Raw genomic sequence first — 20,688 nt, forward strand, 5'->3', positions numbered from 1 at the left:
TTGGGTCCTGCCTCCTGCCCCGGACTCTACCCCTCCGCCCCCAACCCCCCGCGCGGAGGGAGGGTGTGATTGGAGGAGTCCGGGGATCCCACCTGTTTCCATTGGAACAGAGGCGCACCGTGGCTCCCTGGAGGAGGGGCTCGAAGCCTGGTACCTGCCCCCTCTTTTCCCCTCCTACCCTCCACACACACACACACACACACGCACACACAAACACGCAAACACACACACACACACACACACACACACACACACACACACACACACACACACACACACACACACAGGCACGCTCATGAGAATAACCTGAATGAATGGTGTCGCCTACTGCACGGTCATATTTCTATTCCGTAAACGTTTGATTTGTTATTTTCAGAGGTGATGCATTAATTTGCAATGTTTTTATTAGCACAATAAGAACATTTGGAAAATAAATTACCTGCTGGCTAACGCAAAAAGAATGGCATCCTTTGACTGAAGAAAAAAAATAGTACGTCAGATGGTAATTTACACCCTAAGAATTCAATTCAAATCCAATCTGTTCTGATGGGAATAAAAAATGTTCACAGGAGTTTACAGATGGGGCTGATGTGAAGTGGCCACAAACCCCTGCCTGTGTATGGAGTAAGAAGGGCAAGGCTACCAACTAGTGGCCATGTGGAGAAATCAAGAAAGATGAGAATAAGAAATAATACTTCCTCACATTGGGACCTCACAAATAGTGAGGATTTGGATTTTTTTGTCCCTTCTCTTGAAAGAAAATTGATGCGTCAGATTTTACAAAAGCAAAACTCTTCTTAAGAAATAGGAATTCTTCGTAGGAAGTCTGCTTTGGTGTCGTCATATTGTATCATATCTTGACTTTTAAAGTCGTATAGTGCTTATACACGATGTACCAGATTTGAGAAATAAAGGGGAACTGTGGTCCGAGGAGGAAATAGGGAAACTGCAATGAAAAACTGAAGTCTCCTGGGATTTTCTGGAGGGTTGGCAAGTATAATGATATGATTTCTCTCTTTCAGTTTTCTGTCTCTGACACACACATAACAAATTAACCCACTGAAATGAATAAAAAGTTTGTACACATTTATTGTTTTTTCATTTTTTTTGCATCATTGCACCAACTGTGGACAGGATGCATTAATAATCAAACATGTAAAGACAGAACATAGCATCTGAATCTTCACTTTGCTCTTTTTAAAGTCCAGCGTATTAGATTTAAGGAGAGTTACTGGCCAAATATGGCAAAAATTTAGGTATATCAGCAGAAAATAAGAATTGCTGTTTTCGGTGCGTTGGAACAAACCATTTATCTCTACAGAGGGATGGGGTTCTCTTCCACAGATTCCTCCATAATGCATCGCCATGTTTCTGCAGTAGCTCAGAACGGACAAACCAAACACTGGCTCTGGATACAGCCTTTCACATTTTTTCACCAGGTGTTTGCAGTCTGCAAGCTCACAAGTCCATGCCACTACATTTTTCTTCAGGGAACAAATGCCATTTTCTAACCTTAATCCTGATGAGAAAAGATGAAGTGGCATTTCGGTAAAAATCAGACTTCTATTCATTACTTTAGGTAAAGCAAAATAGCAAAAATATACCTCTATGTGCTGTCTAATTGAAAAAGAAAACCACATTTTGAAGATGGTTTAAAGACATTGCTGTAAAAGCAGCAGCTATTCACATCACAAGTTAGCTAAATGCTAGCTAACTAGCTTCTGAATGATTGATGTAGATTAGCTAGCTAGGCCACTCTGTCGCTATTACAGGAAAAAGAGAGAGGTCACTTGCATCAGCATGAGTCAGATCATATTTAAGTTGCTGAATAATGCTACAAAAAAGTAGCTTTAGTCTAAAATCTAAAAATAATATCATCCCAAACATAATATGGTCAAAACATAAGCTACAGTTAATGTCGCTAAGTTATAGATCATGTACAATGATAGCATGCGAGTGTTATTAATAAATAATTTTTAAAAAGCTCCCTCAGTCTGAGCATCCTCATTCTGTTCAAGCATCTGGAATTGAAGTGTCTCCAGCGCAGGAGACCCTCCATAAACCACAGTGATATGTGGTCAGTAGACACAGTAGAGCCGTGTTCATGTTTAATGCAGTTGTTGTCATGTTGTATAATGCACGGACCATCTGTGTCATCCTGCGAGTAAAGATGCAGCGCTTCCCCAAAGGTGGTCCCAGGCGGGGAGGAAAGGGGAAGTGGGGCAGCAGTAATTCACATTCTCATCACCACTTTGGAAATATATGAAGTACAGCTGCTAATGGTGTCCTGGGGGCTTATAGGGTGGCAGGATGATGTTGCATATGATTTACTCTGGATGTTATGGGTTCAGAATGGCATCTGGTGCCAAATTTCGTCATGTACCATTCAGCCCTCACTCACGATTATCGTCCTGCTTTGCTTTATAAATTCAAATTAAAACAGCATCATTAATTCATTCCTTCCATTTAATTTTTGAACGCTGCCTGTGTGATGCTTCTTTGAACTGAAAGAAACAAAACAAGGTGAGACAATGTCCATGCGTTAAGTTTTCAGGGAGTTATGTTTTTTTCAAACTCGGCAAAAACCTTCAGTAGGACTCAAGGATGAACTGGTTAGATTTTGGTGGTAAGAGGTGAAGGTCCCTGTGACCTCATTTCCATCCCATTATTGCGAATGTGAAATCTCAAGAAAACTTTAAGAGAATTTCTTCAAATTCGGCTCAAACGTCCACTTGGACTCGAGGCTGAACAGATTAGAATTCGGAGATCAAAGGTCAGGATCACCGTGACCTCAGAGCCGGCCCCATTTTTCTGCAATATCTCAGGAACATCTGGATTTGATTTCTTGTAATTTAGTACAATTTTCCATTCGGACTCAAGGATGAGCTTATTAGAATTTCGGGGTCAAAGATCAAGGTCAGTGTGAACTCACAAAACATGTTTTTGGCCGTAACTCAAGAATTTCATTCTGTAATTCTAACAAACTAGTCAATACAGATCAGTATAACATCCATTTTGCCAATTAATATGCCCACAGAGGCAAAGAAGTAAAGAAGTAAAGATGGTTAGTTACTGTCATTAAGTAGTTTTCACATATCTTTACTTGAATATTTAGTTTTCTGACTACTTTTACTCCTTACATTTTAACACAAATATCTGTATTTTCAGCTCCTTATATCTTCAAAACAGGCATTCCTTCATGCACCACCAGAGGCAGCTCATGTACAACGTAAAAGATGTGACCAGACGAAAAAGGCATAAGAGGAGAAAAGCAACATAAAAGACAAAATAAGACGTACAAGACGCTTCTCACTTTTATGCTTTGAATATATTTCAGAGCCTGTATCTGTACTTCTACTTTTGTCACCTCTGTTAATACCGTTCATGAGATTCTTTTAAAATCTTCATTACATATATTTTACTATATATTATATGAGTATGGATAGCGACTTGGTTGGTGAAGGCACACAACCATGAAGCAGTAGTCTTAGTTCTCTCTGCAGTAATGTGAAGGATGTCCCCATAAAGACTGCTGTATAACACTATTTGTCTTTAAAAGTCCCTGAGGTCACAGCCACCTTGCTCTCTTGACAGACAAACAGCTAGACTGCAGACAAGAACAGCTGGTGTCTCTGCATGAGGAATTATTGCTGAATACAACCGGTTCCCCTCTGCGGGGCCCCGAGTGCTCTTAAGGCTCTTCAAAAAGGCTAGAGAGCGACCTAATCCCTGCTAGGTCTTCAAATACATGTTGATCTGTTGATTAGGGCTTTGGCTTTTTAAGCAAATGCTCCCTACATGAAGTGGGTTTTGGAGATCAGTGCACAATAACAGCATGGTTCCACTTAAAAGGCAAAAGGCAGCATGTAAGGCTTTCACAGCCACACAGCAAACAAAAAAACCTGGCTGCAATACTGTAGACTCTCTCTGCAGAGTGGGTGAGCAATACCACAAAAGCTTTTTATGGTTTGGGCAGACCTAAGCCTGCGAGTGTGTCATGGTGTCAAGGGAGGCCTTTTATTTCTACACAATACCAGTAATCCTACATAAGACAGTGGGTGTCACATGTATTAGACACATCAGATGTAATGATGTGTTTGCCCTCAGGTGCTAAAATTGTAACTGAACACAACAAGTGGTTTAGAAAATTAATGGATGGCTGCAGATTTATGATGATGATGCTCACAGGTGTCTGTGTTTACAAGGAACATAATCCTAAAACTTGTAATATCATCCAAAACCTCTATTGGTATTTGCATGCCCAAAATGTATTATTTGGTCTTATTTAATTTCTATGTGATATAGCGTCTTACAAAGTATTCTGATGGCACAATTTTCTTGTGGTAAAAACGGAGAAAAACAATGTCTGAGCTCAAAAGGATGTTTACAGCCAGTGTTTGGTTTGTCTGTTCTGTTGACCCTTTGCTAATCCCCATCTTCATACAGCAACTGTCCAATCATAGGTTAGCAACCATAGCTAGAGCTGTCAAGCTTTGCATTTCCCTACAAGTTATCATGGTGTGCAGGAGGCTCAGAGCGATACTTGGCATTTCATGAGTCTGGATGGTGACGCCTTTTCTAACTAACACTAACTTGTTAGATACCACTGCATCTGCATTTGTCCCGTGGGGCTTTGAGGAGGAGGATGTGGGCTGGTGAAGAATCAAAGTGGGCCACTGCTGACGCATCTCACTCTGGCTCGCTGTCTCAGGTCTAAGCCGAGTTAGCTTAGCTTATCTGGCTGGGTGACCCATCTCCAAGTCCGTTGCACTAATCTAGTCCCTGCATTTCCTTTCCCTATGTTAATGAGTGCATTTCTGTCATCGATCATGTAGATATACCTGCCGTCTTTCACCATCCCACAGATATTTGCTGAGATGTAAGCTAGCTTTAGTCTTAGTCTTAGTCATGTGCGCAACTGTTACACTTTCACAGGGTTTTGTTTTAAAACGTTTATAAAAATGTCAAAGAAGTTAGCAGTAGCTTACATCGGCCAGCTACTTATAAAATCTACTTGTGAGTCATTATTTTAGCCGACAAAATCCACCGTTATCAGCTAGAAATGAGAAGTTGCTTTTGTATATGTCTCTAAGGATTCAAAGACCTCGTGTTTCCACAATTACTCCCAATTTTGATGTTATATCTGCCACTGTTATCTCTGTAAAATGCACAAATGCAGTGTGAGAATGCAAAGTTTGGCAGGCTTAGCAACAGTGACTAAGGAGGGCGGGGTTTAGCAAAGGGTCACTTCTGCAGAAACATGGCGGTTCCACATGGCAGCTTCCTTCAAAGATGAAACGGCTCCTTCTGTAGATATAAACAGCTTGTTCTAAGGTAAGAAAAACAGCAATTCCTATGTTCAGGTACTTTTTACACAAATGAAAACATACTTATATTCCATTCCTACCATATTCTGCCAATAGATCGCCCTAAATCTTGCAGACTGTACTTTCAAGCTTTTTGATCCAGTCAAATGAAACTTACTTTTCATTTATCAGACAGGAGCAGTTTCCACTGTGGAGACCTTCAGAGGTATTACAAAGAAAATAATGTTATTTGAATGTAATTCATTTAATGTTTAGTTAGTGAAGGTTTTCAGATGACATTTCAGGTTATTTCACTCACCCACATATTTATTCAGATGTATAAAAAATCATGTCCAACAAGGACTACGGAGATGAACTAAACTTTTTGGGGGCCATGTTAGTTAGCTTTTAGTTAGAGACATCATGTGTTGTTGATTTAACACAGCCAAAAGGACAGTTCCTTATTTTCATGATTAACAGGTTTACATTGTCTCTGGTTTGGATCCACTGAGGTGACAAGGCTGAATGGGCAGGGGAGTTGGAAGACCATTAAATGAACTACTAAACCACTAAAAACCTTCTTGAATTAGCTGGAAAATACAGCATCACAAAGCTGAAAACAGGGCTGTTTTTCTGAACTGAGATCTGAGATATGTAGTTCTCACAGGACAGTGATAAAAATTATGAATTGTTTTCACAGTGTGGCATTCATACTTTTACTTAAGTAAAGGATCTGAGTACTTCTTCCACCAGTGTTTATGCAGTGGTGAGCAATAAATTGATATTTCAGACTTTTATTTATCATTATTTTGTGTTAACAGCTGTAGAGTCGCACAACTGGAATTTTTACATCTATAAAATGTAGCACATGGATGCATTTTTACAAAAGACAGACAGTGAATGTGCAATATAGTGTAAATAAGGGGCGATTTCAGACACAGCCCGAGGCTATTTTCACACTAATCCAGCCCTATCTGAAACCCTTTCCTCCGTCCACACTAAGCTGGTATTGACTTTTAGAAACTTTTCAAAAATTCTCTTATGTGGATTAATCTGAGCACACCAGCCTCGTGTTTCAGTGTGAAACAGAGCTTTGGTTTTTCTCTGGTGCCAACTGCATTCAGTGTGAGGTCAGTGTGTCAGCAGGAGCCCTGAAGCTTTGATACACTCTCTCTCTCTCTGGCGTCTATCTCAGCAGGCACACACACACACACACAAATGACTGCCTGCACACACACATCAGTGCACATACACACACGGAGTCTTACACATCTTGAGGGCCTCTTAAGCTGAATTAATAATGCCGATTTGCACAGAATGTGGGGCACACAGCTAGAGGAGTAGATCCACTTCTCCTTGGAGAGTTACTGTGGGGATGACAGACAAGAAGGGAAGCAGTGGGACAAATGATGACATGACAACAATACATTTCTAATCGTGCCTGAAGCTGAGTTACAACACGGAACATTAACACAACAGTGAAAGTGCAGCTCACACTCAGGGGTAGATTACCACAGATATAATATGCCTCTAATATGCAAACAAAGCTAACAAATTCCATCATCTGCGCGCACACAAGGCTCTCACAGCCCAGCATTAATTAAATAATGTGCTTGGACTACAATTATAAATCACTCTTTGTTGTGTTTGTTGAGGCACCAAATGGAAAGCTGAGTATACATTCAAAATGGAACATGTCCAGTGTAGTATTTATTTGAAATCTTCGATTTGAAAATGGAATTATGACCGTGCTGAGATGTTTAATAAGTGTTAAGATGGCTGAGATGTTTGGAAAAGAAGATCCCTTCATATACAGTAGATGTGTGAAGTCACAGAGCAAACAGTACAGTCTAGACTCATCTTATTGCAGTGAATATTTGCACTACTTTAAAGGAGAAATCTGTACTGTATTTACAGTAAAAAGTCATAAAATTACTATTATATGTCACCAGAGATCAATAATACGCCACACTAAGGAATAACTGTATACTTATATTAATGACGAATGTTTGCCGAATGAGTGAGTGTCTATTTCTGAGTTGTAAGAGATCATTTATCATCTTAGTATTTTATAGGAATTCAACCTATATACAGTCTATGGCTCCAACTAGCTATCTGGACTGCTGCACAGCACATCTACCTCACGTGGTACGGCCTATAGAGCAGTTTAAAGATACAGGGGAATCATCCATCAGAATTATTAGCGAATCACTCATAACATTCAGAGACTAAGAGCAGACAGTCGTGCAGCAGCTCTGTGAGGCTCTGTAAATGCTTTGAGGTTAATGCAAAGTCACTTTGTACAATGTATATGCTCACAATAACAATGGGCCTCATTTACCAACCCTTTTTAAAAATAAATTTCATCTCAAAACCCACCAACACAGTTTTCATGAAGATTCTGGCATTCAGCTACGTTTTCTTATGTCAGATTTGTTCTTAGGTGAGAACAGAATTTAAGGTTCTTGTTTACCCACGTTTGAGTGCTGACGTCTTAGAGTATGATTTTTTAAATAATTTATCATATTTTAATAATTATTTTATTTTTTTTTTTTATTATTATTTTTTTGGGCATTTTTTTTGCCTTTAATGATAGTGACAGCTGAAGGTATGACAGGAAAGGGGGGTGAAGAGACAGGGGATGACATGCAGCAAATGGGCCGCAGGCCGGATTCGAACCGGCGGCCGCTGCAGAGGACTAACAGCCTCAGTACATGGTGCGCACACCCTACCGACTGAGCTATAGGGGCACCCATATTTTAATAATTATTTTGATTTTACTCAAAGCATTATAGTGTTTTAAAATCGATAATTTGACTTTTCAGTGTGATTATTTATAGTTTAGAAATAATCTCAAGAAAAAAGCAAAAAATTAAAAAAAAATTGTATGAAAATTTGGATTAAAATTCCGTTTGAGGTTCCTCCTCAGAGTTTGGCTGCCTCAGTGGGCGCTCATCTGTAAATAAATGATAAAAATGGAACCATTGTAGTGACCTTTTAGGTGTTTTAAATTATGCAAGGTTTTGTCTGTACTACAGAAGTAAATGTTTGAATTTTGAATACAATCTTGCACTCAAGAAACACTTTTTAATCACATGGACGTAATGAGACTCAATTCAATTTCAAAAAGTGTGTGACATTGAGGCACATCCTCTTTTTTTTTAAACTGCATTTCTGCTTTCTTCATCAGAATAAAATAAAATCTAAAATTTGTACATTAATGCTCTTCCTGTGATTTTGTTGCAGATTCATGAAGCCCAGCTGTGGTGAAGTGAAAACAGAAGTAAGGGTGACGCCATGTGGAGACATTATGAACTGCGGAACATTTCTAATCTAGTTATGTGAAACTGCAACAGAAATTCAACTTCAGAAATTAAAATTAAATGCTCAGTTATATAATATTAATAATAATAACAACTTTGTTTATATAGCACCTTTAAAAACTGAGTTTACAAAGTGCTTTGACAGACAAAAGAGCAGGATACTGCAGAGGATAATAACATCAGAAGGCCAAACAGGAGAAAAACAAAATTAAGCTAAAACTGAGGTAAAACTAAAACACAAGCAAAAGACAGTAAAACATACTAAAACCATACAAAACAGTAGATAAGAACAGTAGAGCAGGAAAAACATGAATCAGAATAAATTAAAATATAGAAGGAGGAGATCACAGAGACATAACACGATGATGTCGAGTCAATATAAATAATAAAAGGAATGGAATAAGACAAATTCATGTATGTCAATACAAATAAGTACAAATAAAAGAATGTAAGAATATCTGATAGCTGTATTCTCAGTGTGAATGATTTCTACCATTGGTGAAATTGAAGCATGTGAGAAAAACTGGACAAAGCTGAATAAATTCACAATGTCATGTCATTTATCCTGTGTCTTGACTGGTATGTCTTATTTTCACAACGTGAATATTTCATATTATGCATTCATTTCATTGCATCCAGGTCCTGGTGATATTTTCCACACAGTGGTTTATATCTTTAACCACTTACCGTATCATGATTCGATTTTGAAAACACTTAAAAGTAAACAAATCCTTTATTTGACATTAGAAGCAGATGAAAGTGGCTAAATCTCTGTTCCTTCAATTAATCGCATGCAGAGACGGATGTCAAGAGTACTTTATAACACTTAATGTGAGCTGCTGCTACTTTATGAGTGAGTTTTCTTTTGCTTGGGTCTCTCTGTGTTGTGTAACAGTAAAAATGTGTCACTTTGTTGCTTGGCAGCCAGAGGACTCTTTTATAAGCGAGTAAATGAATTTGTATTCAGCCAGCTTCCCTTGGAGACTGAGGTCCAATAGGTTTGTTCTTCCCCTGAACTGTTTCACATTCTCTCAGTCTACCAAGCACATTGTGTGCTTCAGCCTTAACAAGCCCATGAAACTGTCGCCACAAATCACAGCGATGCTCGTCTGTTGCGGCCCTCTTGACTCAGTTTGGTACCTAAAAAGCTGCAGTAAAACATTCAAGGGCAAGAGGCAGCATTCATCTTCAGTCTGATATAATGACCAAGAAGAAAAGCGTTGATGAGATATGTCTGCATACACACACACACACACACACACACACACACACACACACACACACACACACACACACAGGTAGACTGAGATATACACACAATAACTCAACACACAGTTTAGTTGGACTAGAAGACTGCAGCTTGCTTCAGTTGTGTTTTCTTTTTTTGTTGTGTGGAAATAGGACAGACAAGTGGAAACTATCAAGAAAATATTGCAAAAGTTAGATGCTAAAAAACTGATGTGCTTTGTTTTTTTTTTTCAAAGGTCAGCTTTATTGTGACAGAGCCTAGATTACTGTGTCTGCCTGGGTAAAAAAGGATGGCCGTTTTACATTCAGGCATGCTATAATAACCTGTTACCTGTAGAACGTTCCACACAGGTGTTTTTTTTGAACTTTTCACAACTTTCACAGTCTCTTGTTGCACCTGTGTGAACTTTTTTGGAACACGTTGCAGGTATCATGAGTTATATTTACAAAAAAAACAAAGATTAAGTTGATCGGTTTGATGAGAAAATGGTTTGACCATCATTGCATCCTGTTTTTATTTACATTTTGCACAATGTTCCAACTTTTTCAGAACTGGTGTTATATAGTTATCACAGAAAAGTTCTCTAGTCCAAGCAAAAATAGAATCAGAAATTTGCTTTGAAAGCATACGCTGGTAATTTAGATCATGTACAAAAAAATCTAAGGAAACTTATGTAAGTGTTAGTAGATGCAACAGCGGTAATGTCATTACTTTGATGTGTGCTTTTATTTGAGAAACAGTGGGTTAACCATTGTTGAGTATAGAAGAAGGTACCTGCCAAAATACTTTGTTAGTTATCTGTCTGTGCTTAAACTTATATTATTACTGTAAACAGATGAATCAATAAGCAATGGCCTTCCTTTATTTAAATTATATAGTGATATGGATCAATGCTGGTAGTTTACCATTGCAATGTTGATTTATTTTACGTTTTTACTCCACACCACATAAAGTAATAAAATAAAACTGAAACTGAAACTAATATGACTAATTTCTTTGGTGTTGCCTCCCAGCCACTGATGACTCCACCAAGGGTACAACTGCAACAATAATAATAATAATAACTGTCTTAATTCGTGAAAATATATCAATTGTACTGTTAATTAGTGTACATATATGTTTCTTACATGAAAAGATGTGCATTTCAGGTAGTCTGTGAGGACCATGTTATAATTGTCCCCAGTCTCCCCTAATTTGTCTCAGGTTTTACACACTTGGTGTCTATCTGTTTCTAGCAGTTCTTACATGCACTAAATGTCGCACAGTAAAACTTATAAAATTTCCCAATGTGGACAAAAGTATTAAAGTGACCAAACATGTCAGAGAAGTATCTCTGGATTACTTCACGTTCTCTGTTATTCTGCGTCTTTTGTTGACGTTATTTTACGGCAGCAGTTTCTTTCTACCTCCCCCACCTTCGTTTACTGACTTTATACAGGAGCAGCTGAAAAAGACCTGCCGTGACCCGGATTCGAACCGGGGTTGCTGCGGCCACAACGCAGAGTACTAACCACTATACGATCACGGCGAGCTAGTCCGCTGGACGATGGTCCACCTGAGACCACCTCATACAGAGCAGCGTGCAGGGAACCAGGAGGTACTTGTTACTGTATTACTGTGTTTCTTGTGCTTTGTTAGACGAATGTATTCGCTCAAAACAAAATCCTTATAATCTTATGTCAGTGTGCGGGTTTTAATTGAACTTTCTGTTTGCTGTAAGATTCAGGCGACAATTTGCAGCAACAAGGTGGAACATTTAAACGACAGACTGGAACTGTGCACAGTTTTTTCTGGAGGTCCCAAACTAACTAAGAACCTTAACTAGAGAAGAGTTTTTGTTCTACAAGATCTGTATTTCAGACAAAGCTAAACAAGCACACTTTTAAATTTTACATAAACTCTGTCTTTGTTGCTACTACAGACATTGATGCTTGCTGTTCCTTTTAGAAACTCAGTGTAGAAACTTTTAATCAGTGTAACTCTGTTTTTTGATTGTGATGTGTAAAAACAGATTTCGGAGAGATCAAGAGTCTCACTTTTTTATGACTCTGTTAACTCTGGCTGTCTAACAGTGCTCTTGAATATTTCATTGACTTCATCATTTTATATTCATAAACTGAAAATTTCCAAATAACCTCCGAAGATTTCACCCTTAACTAAATTCTCTACTCTCTATTCTGAAATGTTCACTGATACTTCTGTCTGAATATTTTTCCTTTTTCTTTCTTTATTTATTCAGTTATTTATATTCAGATTTTCTTTTTTCATTATTTCCATCATATGTTCTCACATGTATTTTGCATTTAAATTAGTTTTACATGTGCTATTATTCTGCACCTGAATGTATTCTTGTTGTTTAAAATAAAGAAGATAGAAACAGGTAAACTAACAAAATAAAACTAAACAGTACAAAAAAGTTCAAGAAGGTGGATAATAATCCTACCATTATTAGAGGTGGCAGCCTGAGTCAGAAACATTATTTTTTTTATTGCATAATGCTCAACTTAACATCAAATGTATATTAGATTAAAGTTAATGCTGAGAAAAATAACAAACAAAGTATTTAAACAGTTATAGCAGCAAATATCTCATCGGCATTTAATGCTCATTAAAGTGACTCTGAGTGGTAAAAGTGACAATATGGAATCAGTGTTGTTGGGAAGATAAATCATTCTAACTTATATTATATGATTTTTTTAAAGCTAAGATTCACACTGAAGCCAGTTGAATGTCACTGTCTGCCAGCCTGATCTGCATGAACCACCCCGATGGTGTCACTTACCCAAAATAGATATCAGTCTTCTAAAGGTCACAGCATCAACACTTGTCAAAAATACCTCATGAGCGGTCTAGTTCAGATATGTCAAATCAGCAGCATGAGACTCAGCTAATTTAAATGACTCCCTGAAGGTTTGTTTTTATGAGTTTCCCCATCTCACTAGTCCTTGGACATGAGTTTTCACCCACTTCCATAAATCTGTGGGTGAGTCAAGCATCCTGAAAACATCTCCTGTTCTTCACTAACTTTAACATCAAATGAAATACATTCAGATAAAATTATTTCTCTTTCTGCCAAACATCCTGTGAATGACTCCACTACTGCAAAAAAAACCCTGAAAGTTTAATTTATTTGCGTCAAAAAGTTTAATACTTTAAATTACTTTGAATATGTAAAGATACTGCGAAATATAGCTGAACAAATTTTCACATTTATAGCTTTGAAGCAAAGCAGAATCAATGATATGATCTGGTAAACTGAAATATTTATCAGTCTTTGGACAGTAACAAACAATATGGAACAAAACTCTGACACCATAGTAGTGATCATGGCTGGAGCTGTGGTATGTGGTAGTCGAAGTCCAGCAAACAGGACTCTGGTAGTCAATCATAACGTGAAACGCTCCTTTTAATAGCATCAAATAACTAATTAAAACCAAATAGTTCCATTCTGTCGTTGAAATGTTTGAACTTGTTGCTGCAAAAACAGAAAATGATACAACTTCTCTGATGTAAATGCTTTAATCAAACAATCAGTGATTATTTACAAGGATTATTGTTGTAGTAACTTATTCTCTACCCATATTTTACTTCCAATATTCTGTTTTTGTTAACTAATTACAATATGCAGGAAAACCGCAGCTGAGTAAATGATCCAAAATGAACCGTCCTGGTCCAGCCAATCAGAGCCTGAGTCTGACTAAACCCAGGTTGTGTCTGTGCGGGCCGGGGCAGGAGCTGGCTGCGGGGGAGGATCTGACTGGAGCGGGCTGATCCACCACCAACCCGAGGGAGCCTCGCGGCTGGGAGACGGTGAGCTCTGAGCTGGGCGCGACTGAGTGCGTGTGCTCATGGGGGTGCAGGTGTGTGTGGTTGTCGTGCTGATGTTCAGTGTGCCCGCTCTCTGCTTTGGCGTGGGCCTGCTCCTCCACAGCAGCAGCCTACAGGGGAGGAGAAGAGAGAAAGAGAGGCGTGGTCAACTGTTTCAGCTTCTACTGACCTTTGAAGAAAAGCTCTCTAAAATTTTCCATTATTCTAAATTTCAGATGTTAGAGATGCAATCAATACACCTGTCGATTGGTATATAGTTTAGAAGTATTAGTCTGTTTTTAATTCCCATTTAAGATCTTGAAGATCATGATCATGGTCACGAACATGAAATTTTACATATATATATCTAATACACTTCTGTTTGTTTTTTAGTCTGCTTTGTAAACAAATATTGCACAGTGCAGATATGACAAATAATAATTGAAATACACAAAGAAATTACTGGCAAAGACAGGTACCAATAATCAGAAATAAGCTGTGCTATGTACCGAGGCCAAAACTGCACATTTTTAACGCATCTCCTGAAAATCGGCAAAAGAAACGTATGATTTCCATGGAGGATGCAATCTGCACTGCCCTCCACTCAGTCTTCAATCAACTTGAGGAAAACAACACCTTCATCAGACTGCTGTTTGTTGATTTCAACTCAGCATTCAACACAATCTCTCCCATGAAGCTGACCGGCAAACTGAACACTCTGTGCTTGAGTACCAATCTCTGCAACTGGATATTGGATTTCCTTCCAAACAGACCCCAGACAGTTTGGATTGGTGGTCTCAACTCCTCCACTCTATAGTGCTCAACACCAGAGTCTCATAGGGCTGTGTGCTCAACACTCTCCTGTTCACACTGAGAGGAATATTTTGGAGTTCTCAGACAACACCACCATCATCAGCTGGATTTCAAACAATAATGAGATTTCATATCGGGGGGGAAATCAACAATCTAGCAGAGCGGTTCACGGAAAACAACCTGGCTGCTTATAACGTCAGCAAAAACAAGGAGCTGATTGTTGATGTTAGAAAGGAAGAGGACACACACCCGTCTACATCAGTGGAACTGAGGTGGAGCAGGTGAATCAACATCACAGACAACCTTTCACAGCCTCAGAAGGCTCAGAAATGGCCGCATTTCTTTATAAAGATACTTACTACAGACAAGAAATCGTAAAAATCCTGAGTGTAAACATCACAACCTGGCATGGCATGTGCACAGCAAAACTTTGCAGCAGGTCACAATAATTGTGACAGGCCTAATTTAGTCTTATAGTGTGGTGCATCAGTGCAGCTGAAACAGGTACCTGAGGTTCGTAGATCTCACACTTCACCTCTACGGCCTTCCGAAATGAGCTGTCCTTTCCAACAGGAAGTCGGATTTCAAACTGGTCCTCGTGGGCCATATGTGAGCCCAGACAGAAGCCTCTATGCTGAGAGAAAAGAAGTCAATAGTTGAGATTGGAATTACTTGCAGCAGCATCTTGTTTTGAGCTAGAAAAGATCCACCAATGGTTTGTAGTGGAGTGTGGGTGGAGCCAGGTTGGTGTGTACAAGCAACAACCACCACAGCTAAGACAAGACATAAAAAGATCAATGCAGCTTTTTAAAATAAGCATCTAACAGCCATTTTGGTTATTATTTTTACTTGTTCAGACTGTTGAAAGCTCTGACTAAGACCAGTAAATCATGTGTTAATACAGTTGTGTGTTTGTGTGACTCACAGCAAACTGACAGTCCATAGGCGGGCAGTCGCTCAGTTCACTGGCATCTGTTGTCTTGGAGCACACCGTCTCCACAATGGTGAACTCCACGAAGTAGGACGGACCAACAACCCACTGCCAAAGCACACAAAGACATGACACATACGTACCTACACACATGTAAGTTTTTGATTTAATCCAGTCAACATATCTGAACTTGCACTTTCTCACTCAGCTAGTTATGATCAAATATAATCAACCTGATGAACTGCAGCACATATAATATCAGAACAAGTCCCTGATGCTTTTCAAAATAAAGGGACACAAGTGGTACTGCGTTTGAATGGCCAGTCCTTTGAAGAGCACAGAACAAAGAAGGTGTAGCCTCGGGACTCAAGGCTAGAAAATGAAGCTGGTAATAACCAAAGAAGAAATATCTTCTTTGCAACACCTGAAAGAAATGTAGTCTTAAATTTTGAAAACATCAACCCTCATCTCTGTGCACAGTATTTCCACTTGAAACAGATATCCTTTAGTTAATTACTCGGTGAATTATTTTTTCCTTAACCTGTGAGCTAGCTTTTGTAATGTTCTCCAGAGTGAAGTAGTTGGCCAGGCGGCTCTCTTCATTGAACCTCTGCAGGGAGAGATTGGCTGTCTCCGTGACGACGGGCTCGCTCAAGTTTTCAGCTGTGGGACAGTCCGGACACACATCCACCACCGCGGTGGCGGGAACTAAACACAAGAACGAACAGGGTCAGTTGTAAGTGGAAAGCAGGTGATGAAAAGCGTTTGTTGAGGATTTAAAGGACCAGTACGTAGGATTTAGTGTCATCTAGCAGTGATCTTGCAATGTTGCTTCACTCTCTTGGTTTGACGAACTCACAGATGCGAAAAGCACAATACCAGCTTAAGTCTTACACGCTGGACCTTTAACTCAGGCATTTACAGTGACAGGAACTCCTTCCTTAACCTACATACTGCAGTACAAACCCTTTCAGCTCTCCTCAGTATCCCTCTCTTGCTTTATTCAAAAGTGTACTGTGTAAAAACTGATAGTATTTTGTCACACTCGCTTTAATCTCAAATTGCATCTCTGCGTAATCACTCATGGATGACATGTTTACTTGCCTTCGGGCTGTATTTTAGGACAGAGCATATGTAGAGAAAGAATTCAGTGTATGTCAGCATCTTTAATTTCACACCTCACTAACACTCACAAAACCAAAGCGACGGAGTGCCATAAAATTGACTTGCAACAACTTCTATGATGGAGGCTTTAAGTGTGTTTTTGTGTTAGCAAATGAATGAAAAAAAAAACAGCCAAGACGAGTCTGAATGACTCCATCGATCTACCTTCTCGAATTGCACAGGAGTAGCTTTGGAGTTTGACTTGGGAGTCGACGTAGGCAGATACTTCACACTCTCCATACACCTGAAAGGCACGAACACACAGATATACTGTAGGTATAGACAAATGCTGATAGCCGAGTCAACAAACAAAACAAATCTCTGAAGTTCCCTTGGCTGGAAGGTACAAAAGAGAAAAGTCTGCAGGCTCCAGATAAACATTTAAAACAGGGGTCTTCAGTGTTTTCCAGGCCAGGGACCCATTTACTGATAGAGAGACAGATCAGGGGCCCCAACTTCTTTGAATATTTTTGGGCCTTGTCTTGTTTGCTCTTACATGCATCTGCTAAGTCAAGGGGAAAAAAATAAAAAAATAAACCCTTTCAAACAATAATTCAGGGGTACCTAGAGGTCCCAGATCCCCTGTTGAAGACCCATACTTTAAAGGAAATGTCATGATCTACAATATCTTCGTTAGCTGAATGACAAAGAAAGCAACAGACGTTTCTTGCAGAGGCAGTAATCAGCTCAAACCACAAGGTGGCAGTACTCTAGGAAGATACAGATTATTTTTTAAACTACAAGAATAATGTGACAGCACCTGAAAATGACACATCTAGATGCCAAAGAGAATAAGACACAAATGTGAATGAGCAGCTCAAGTAGGGTAATTGATCTAATCACAAAACTTTTTATTGTGACTCTAAAAAGTATCCTTAAATGCAGATGTAATCTGATTATGTCTTTTTCTGTAACTGTAATAGAAAACAGTTTCTTTTATACTGATTACATAATTCTGTTTCATGTGATCTATTGCTCTCCTGGCCTGAGAATAATAATAATAAAAAAATAAGATCATAATACAAAGTCATCAAAAATATACATCAGGTATACAACAATACTTCTAACATCTTTTAATGACGAGTAAAAAGACCAAAGGTGACTGCAGCTGATTACTGCCTCTACAAGAAGTGCCTGTTGTTCTTTTTGTCACTTGCCTGAGGAAGGTCTTGTACACTGAAATGTTGTCTTTTAAGAGAATGTCAGAAAAGAGAATTAAAACCTAACAGAGTGCACACTTTGTACCCTCCGGTGATATTTTGTTGTGCACCTGAATCTGTTTGCCTGGATATGCGCACACTTGGTCCCTCCCTGGAAGGTGATTTCACACTGAATGGAATTTTGACTGGAATTTTTTTTTTTAATAAAAAGAATAGATTACAAATGGATTTAGGATAAGCCTATTAGGGCCCACAAATAAAGCATGCACTGTGCTGATCTAGAAGAGTGAAGATACACCACCATGTGGTACTTACTGGAATATCAACAATAGTTCTGACTTCACATTGTTTCCATGGTTTCCTGCTGGTGATGTGGCATTTGGTTTCCATGACATCAATAGTCAGTTTATATAGTGACCCACCTTTCTCCTGTGCACACACACACACACACACACACACACACACACACACACACACACACACACACACACACACACACACAGAGTTAGTTTTCTTCTTATTTCTCTGTAAACAATGCTGCCTGTGTCCATCTACTTTCTGCAAATGTGTTGCATCTTGTTCATGTTTTTGTGTGTGCATGTGTGCGTCTGTGTGTGCAAATGTTCATCATCACCTTTTCAGGAGTGTGAGAGAGGTCGTACAGTCTGTTGAGGCTCAGGATGTATCCGTTTGTGCGGTCCTGGTTGATCTGCTCCAGGGCCTCCTCCGCCACTCTCACCACCTCAGGGCTGTTGCATCCTGGAGGGTCTGGCCTGGCTACCCCTTCCTGCTGCAGCAAAGCCAAGCACAGGACCAGCAGGACCAGCATCTTCTAACACATACACACACACACACGCACAGATTGGGCCAAATAAAAACCCTAATTTCACACAACTCAATTACTAAAGCCTATCCTGGTAGATAATTTAACATTTATATTAACTCAGGTCCTGGTCAAAACCTGTAATCCTAGTTTTTACAGACAGGGTTTAGACAGACACATGTGAGGCTGATGCTGGACTTTCCCCCCTTCCTAAAGGATGAGCAAACAGCTGCTATCTGCTGCTCTGTAGGCCAATGGCTGGCTCAGACTGACTGAAGGATCATAGTGCACTGGGGAACAGGGGAAATTCAATCAATGAGAAGCTCACAGAATACAGCACACCTACCTATAAATTAATTTCTTTAATTTAACACTGTTAAATCTCAAATGCTGCAAGCATGCATTCTACAAGTTCCATTGAGCCCCATTCCAAGGGATACTTTACAAAACTCACTACTCTGTCAATTTATAAAAGGACAGCGTGCAATCACATTGATCATTTACATGAAAACATAGTTGCGCCAGATTTAGCGCTAATTTCCATCTGTAGCCCTGCACATAACAAGCAGACGCAATAAATAAATGAAATATGTGTAATACAGAATACAGTAAATGCAATTTCCTTACATAATAAAAACCTACACACTGCATAGTAGAAAATACTTGCAGCCCGTGCAGCCTTACACAATAAAAACTACAAGTTATGCTTAAAACAAGGATCAAAATGTAAACTTTGCAAACGGTTAGTGCAGCATAAACTACTTTGCCACTGTCCATTTGTATGTTAATTATCTTACAAACATAAATATAGCTAAATACATAGATTCTTTTTGATGCTAGCACAGTTAGCAGTTTATCTTTGTCATACTTAATGTCTTACAATGAGTGCAACTGACAAATTCAAACGGCTAACTGTACTACCAACAAATTCCGCCAGCTAATTTGCAGCTAATGTGTGAGCGATGGTGGAGCTAAACATTAGGTGCGTTTGAGATAAACTGCACCTCGCCTGGAGACTAGATCAGGCGGCTGCAGCACGAGGTGGAGACGAAACACTGCAGTCAAGTCGGACAGTTTCCAACAGACTTCAGAGAACATACAGGAGGAGACACTAACACCCTATTACATCACCTGAAGTTTGCAGACCACGTTCATAGCTGAGGAAATAAAGTGTGTTCTTGATTGTTCATTGAAGTTTAAATAGTGATCCCCCTTCTGTTACAGGGAACGTCTGTTCTTTTATCTGCCTTCTACAACACTTTGAAACTGTTCTTTTGATAAGTCACATAACTTTATAATTACTATAAGCCACAGGATATCTGCTTGTTGACAGATTAAAACTTCATTGCACAACATCAGACTAATATATCCAGCGTTAAATATTACAATGACACAGAAAATTTGTATTTTATACAATATGTGGTGTGTTTATACGTTGTGTTTGAGAGCCAATTGGAGCCTGTCAGCTCATTGATCAGGCAACAGCCAGGCGTTTGCAGTTGGTGGAGAGCAAGTGCGGCGCCTGGCTCTAAAAACTGCGGCCGCCTCAATCTCATGAGGTTATTGTTGCCCACATGTGCATGACGTCAGAGCAAGTCGGGATCAAGTCGGACACAAATCTAAACGGCATGCATTGTGCGGCGATCACCGCTGGTCGATTCTGCGCAGGCCTGGCTCATCACGAACGCACCTACGTTTATGGGGGTGGCCAGGCTTAACCCAGAATTCACTTTGGGGGTGTGGCTTAGTCTGCACTCCCATTTGCATATCTATTTTTAAATGCGGGTAGAATTGCAACCAAATAAGATAGACAATAATTCTTTTTGCATATAAAACTGGAGGCGTTAGACTTATATATCACGCATTCAGCGTTTCCCAGAGCGATGGTTCATTCCACTAATGGGTTTGCAGAAATCCAGTAAAAAGCGCACACAACAAAAACATTATAATCCAGACTGCAGGTGTTCACAGCACTTCCTATGTTGGAATATAAGGATTGTATTGATGTATAGCAACATGCTAAAATGCTCCAAAGATTCGCACTACAGCATGTAAAAATGTAAAGATATGCTCTGGCAGACTTGTTCTATGGTAGGTCAAAAAGGGTTAACT

At 39.3% G+C, this 20,688-nt stretch overlaps 1 protein-coding gene and 1 non-coding gene across 2 annotated transcripts; both read right to left on the minus strand.

Annotated features, from left to right (window-relative positions):
- Positions 1 to 11,334: 11,334 nt before the first annotated feature.
- Positions 11,335 to 11,406, minus strand: trnah-gug (transfer RNA histidin (anticodon GUG)). Its single transcript has one exon. It is a non-coding gene; the product is annotated as a tRNA-His (tRNA).
- A 1,860-nt stretch (positions 11,407 to 13,266) lies between these two features.
- Positions 13,267 to 18,801, minus strand: LOC146324271 (fetuin-B). Its single transcript, XM_084723580.1, has 7 exons — positions 18,388 to 18,801; positions 18,069 to 18,182; positions 16,759 to 16,837; positions 15,971 to 16,137; positions 15,424 to 15,537; positions 15,007 to 15,132; positions 13,267 to 13,816 (listed from the first exon to the last, which is right to left on the minus strand). Exons 1-7 carry the CDS (start codon positions 18,580 to 18,582, stop codon positions 13,559 to 13,561), a joined length of 1,053 nt encoding a protein of 350 aa, XP_084579706.1. The 5' UTR covers positions 18,583 to 18,801; the 3' UTR covers positions 13,267 to 13,558.
- Positions 18,802 to 20,688: the final 1,887 nt, after the last annotated feature.

Source organism: Lutjanus erythropterus, chromosome 7 (genome assembly GCF_056507025.1).
Source record: "Lutjanus erythropterus isolate fLutEry1 chromosome 7, fLutEry1.hap2, whole genome shotgun sequence".
Classification (NCBI taxonomy): domain Eukaryota; kingdom Metazoa; phylum Chordata; class Actinopteri; order Lutjaniformes; family Lutjanidae; genus Lutjanus; species Lutjanus erythropterus.

Excerpts from the sequence above, each read along its gene's own strand:
- LOC146324271 (XM_084723580.1), bottom strand. The coding sequence starts at position 18,582 with ATGCTGGTCCTGCTGGTCCTGTGCTTGGCTTTGCTGCAGCAGGAAGGG. Across the intron at positions 15,538-15,970 it reads TTACAAAAGCTAGCTCACAG|TGGGTTGTTGGTCCGTCCTA; the intron begins GTTAAGGAAAAA and ends GTGCTTTGGCAG. Across the intron at positions 13,817-15,006 it reads GTGAGATCTACGAACCTCAG|GCTGCTGCTGTGGAGGAGCA; the intron begins GTACCTGTTTCA and ends CCTCCCCTGTAG.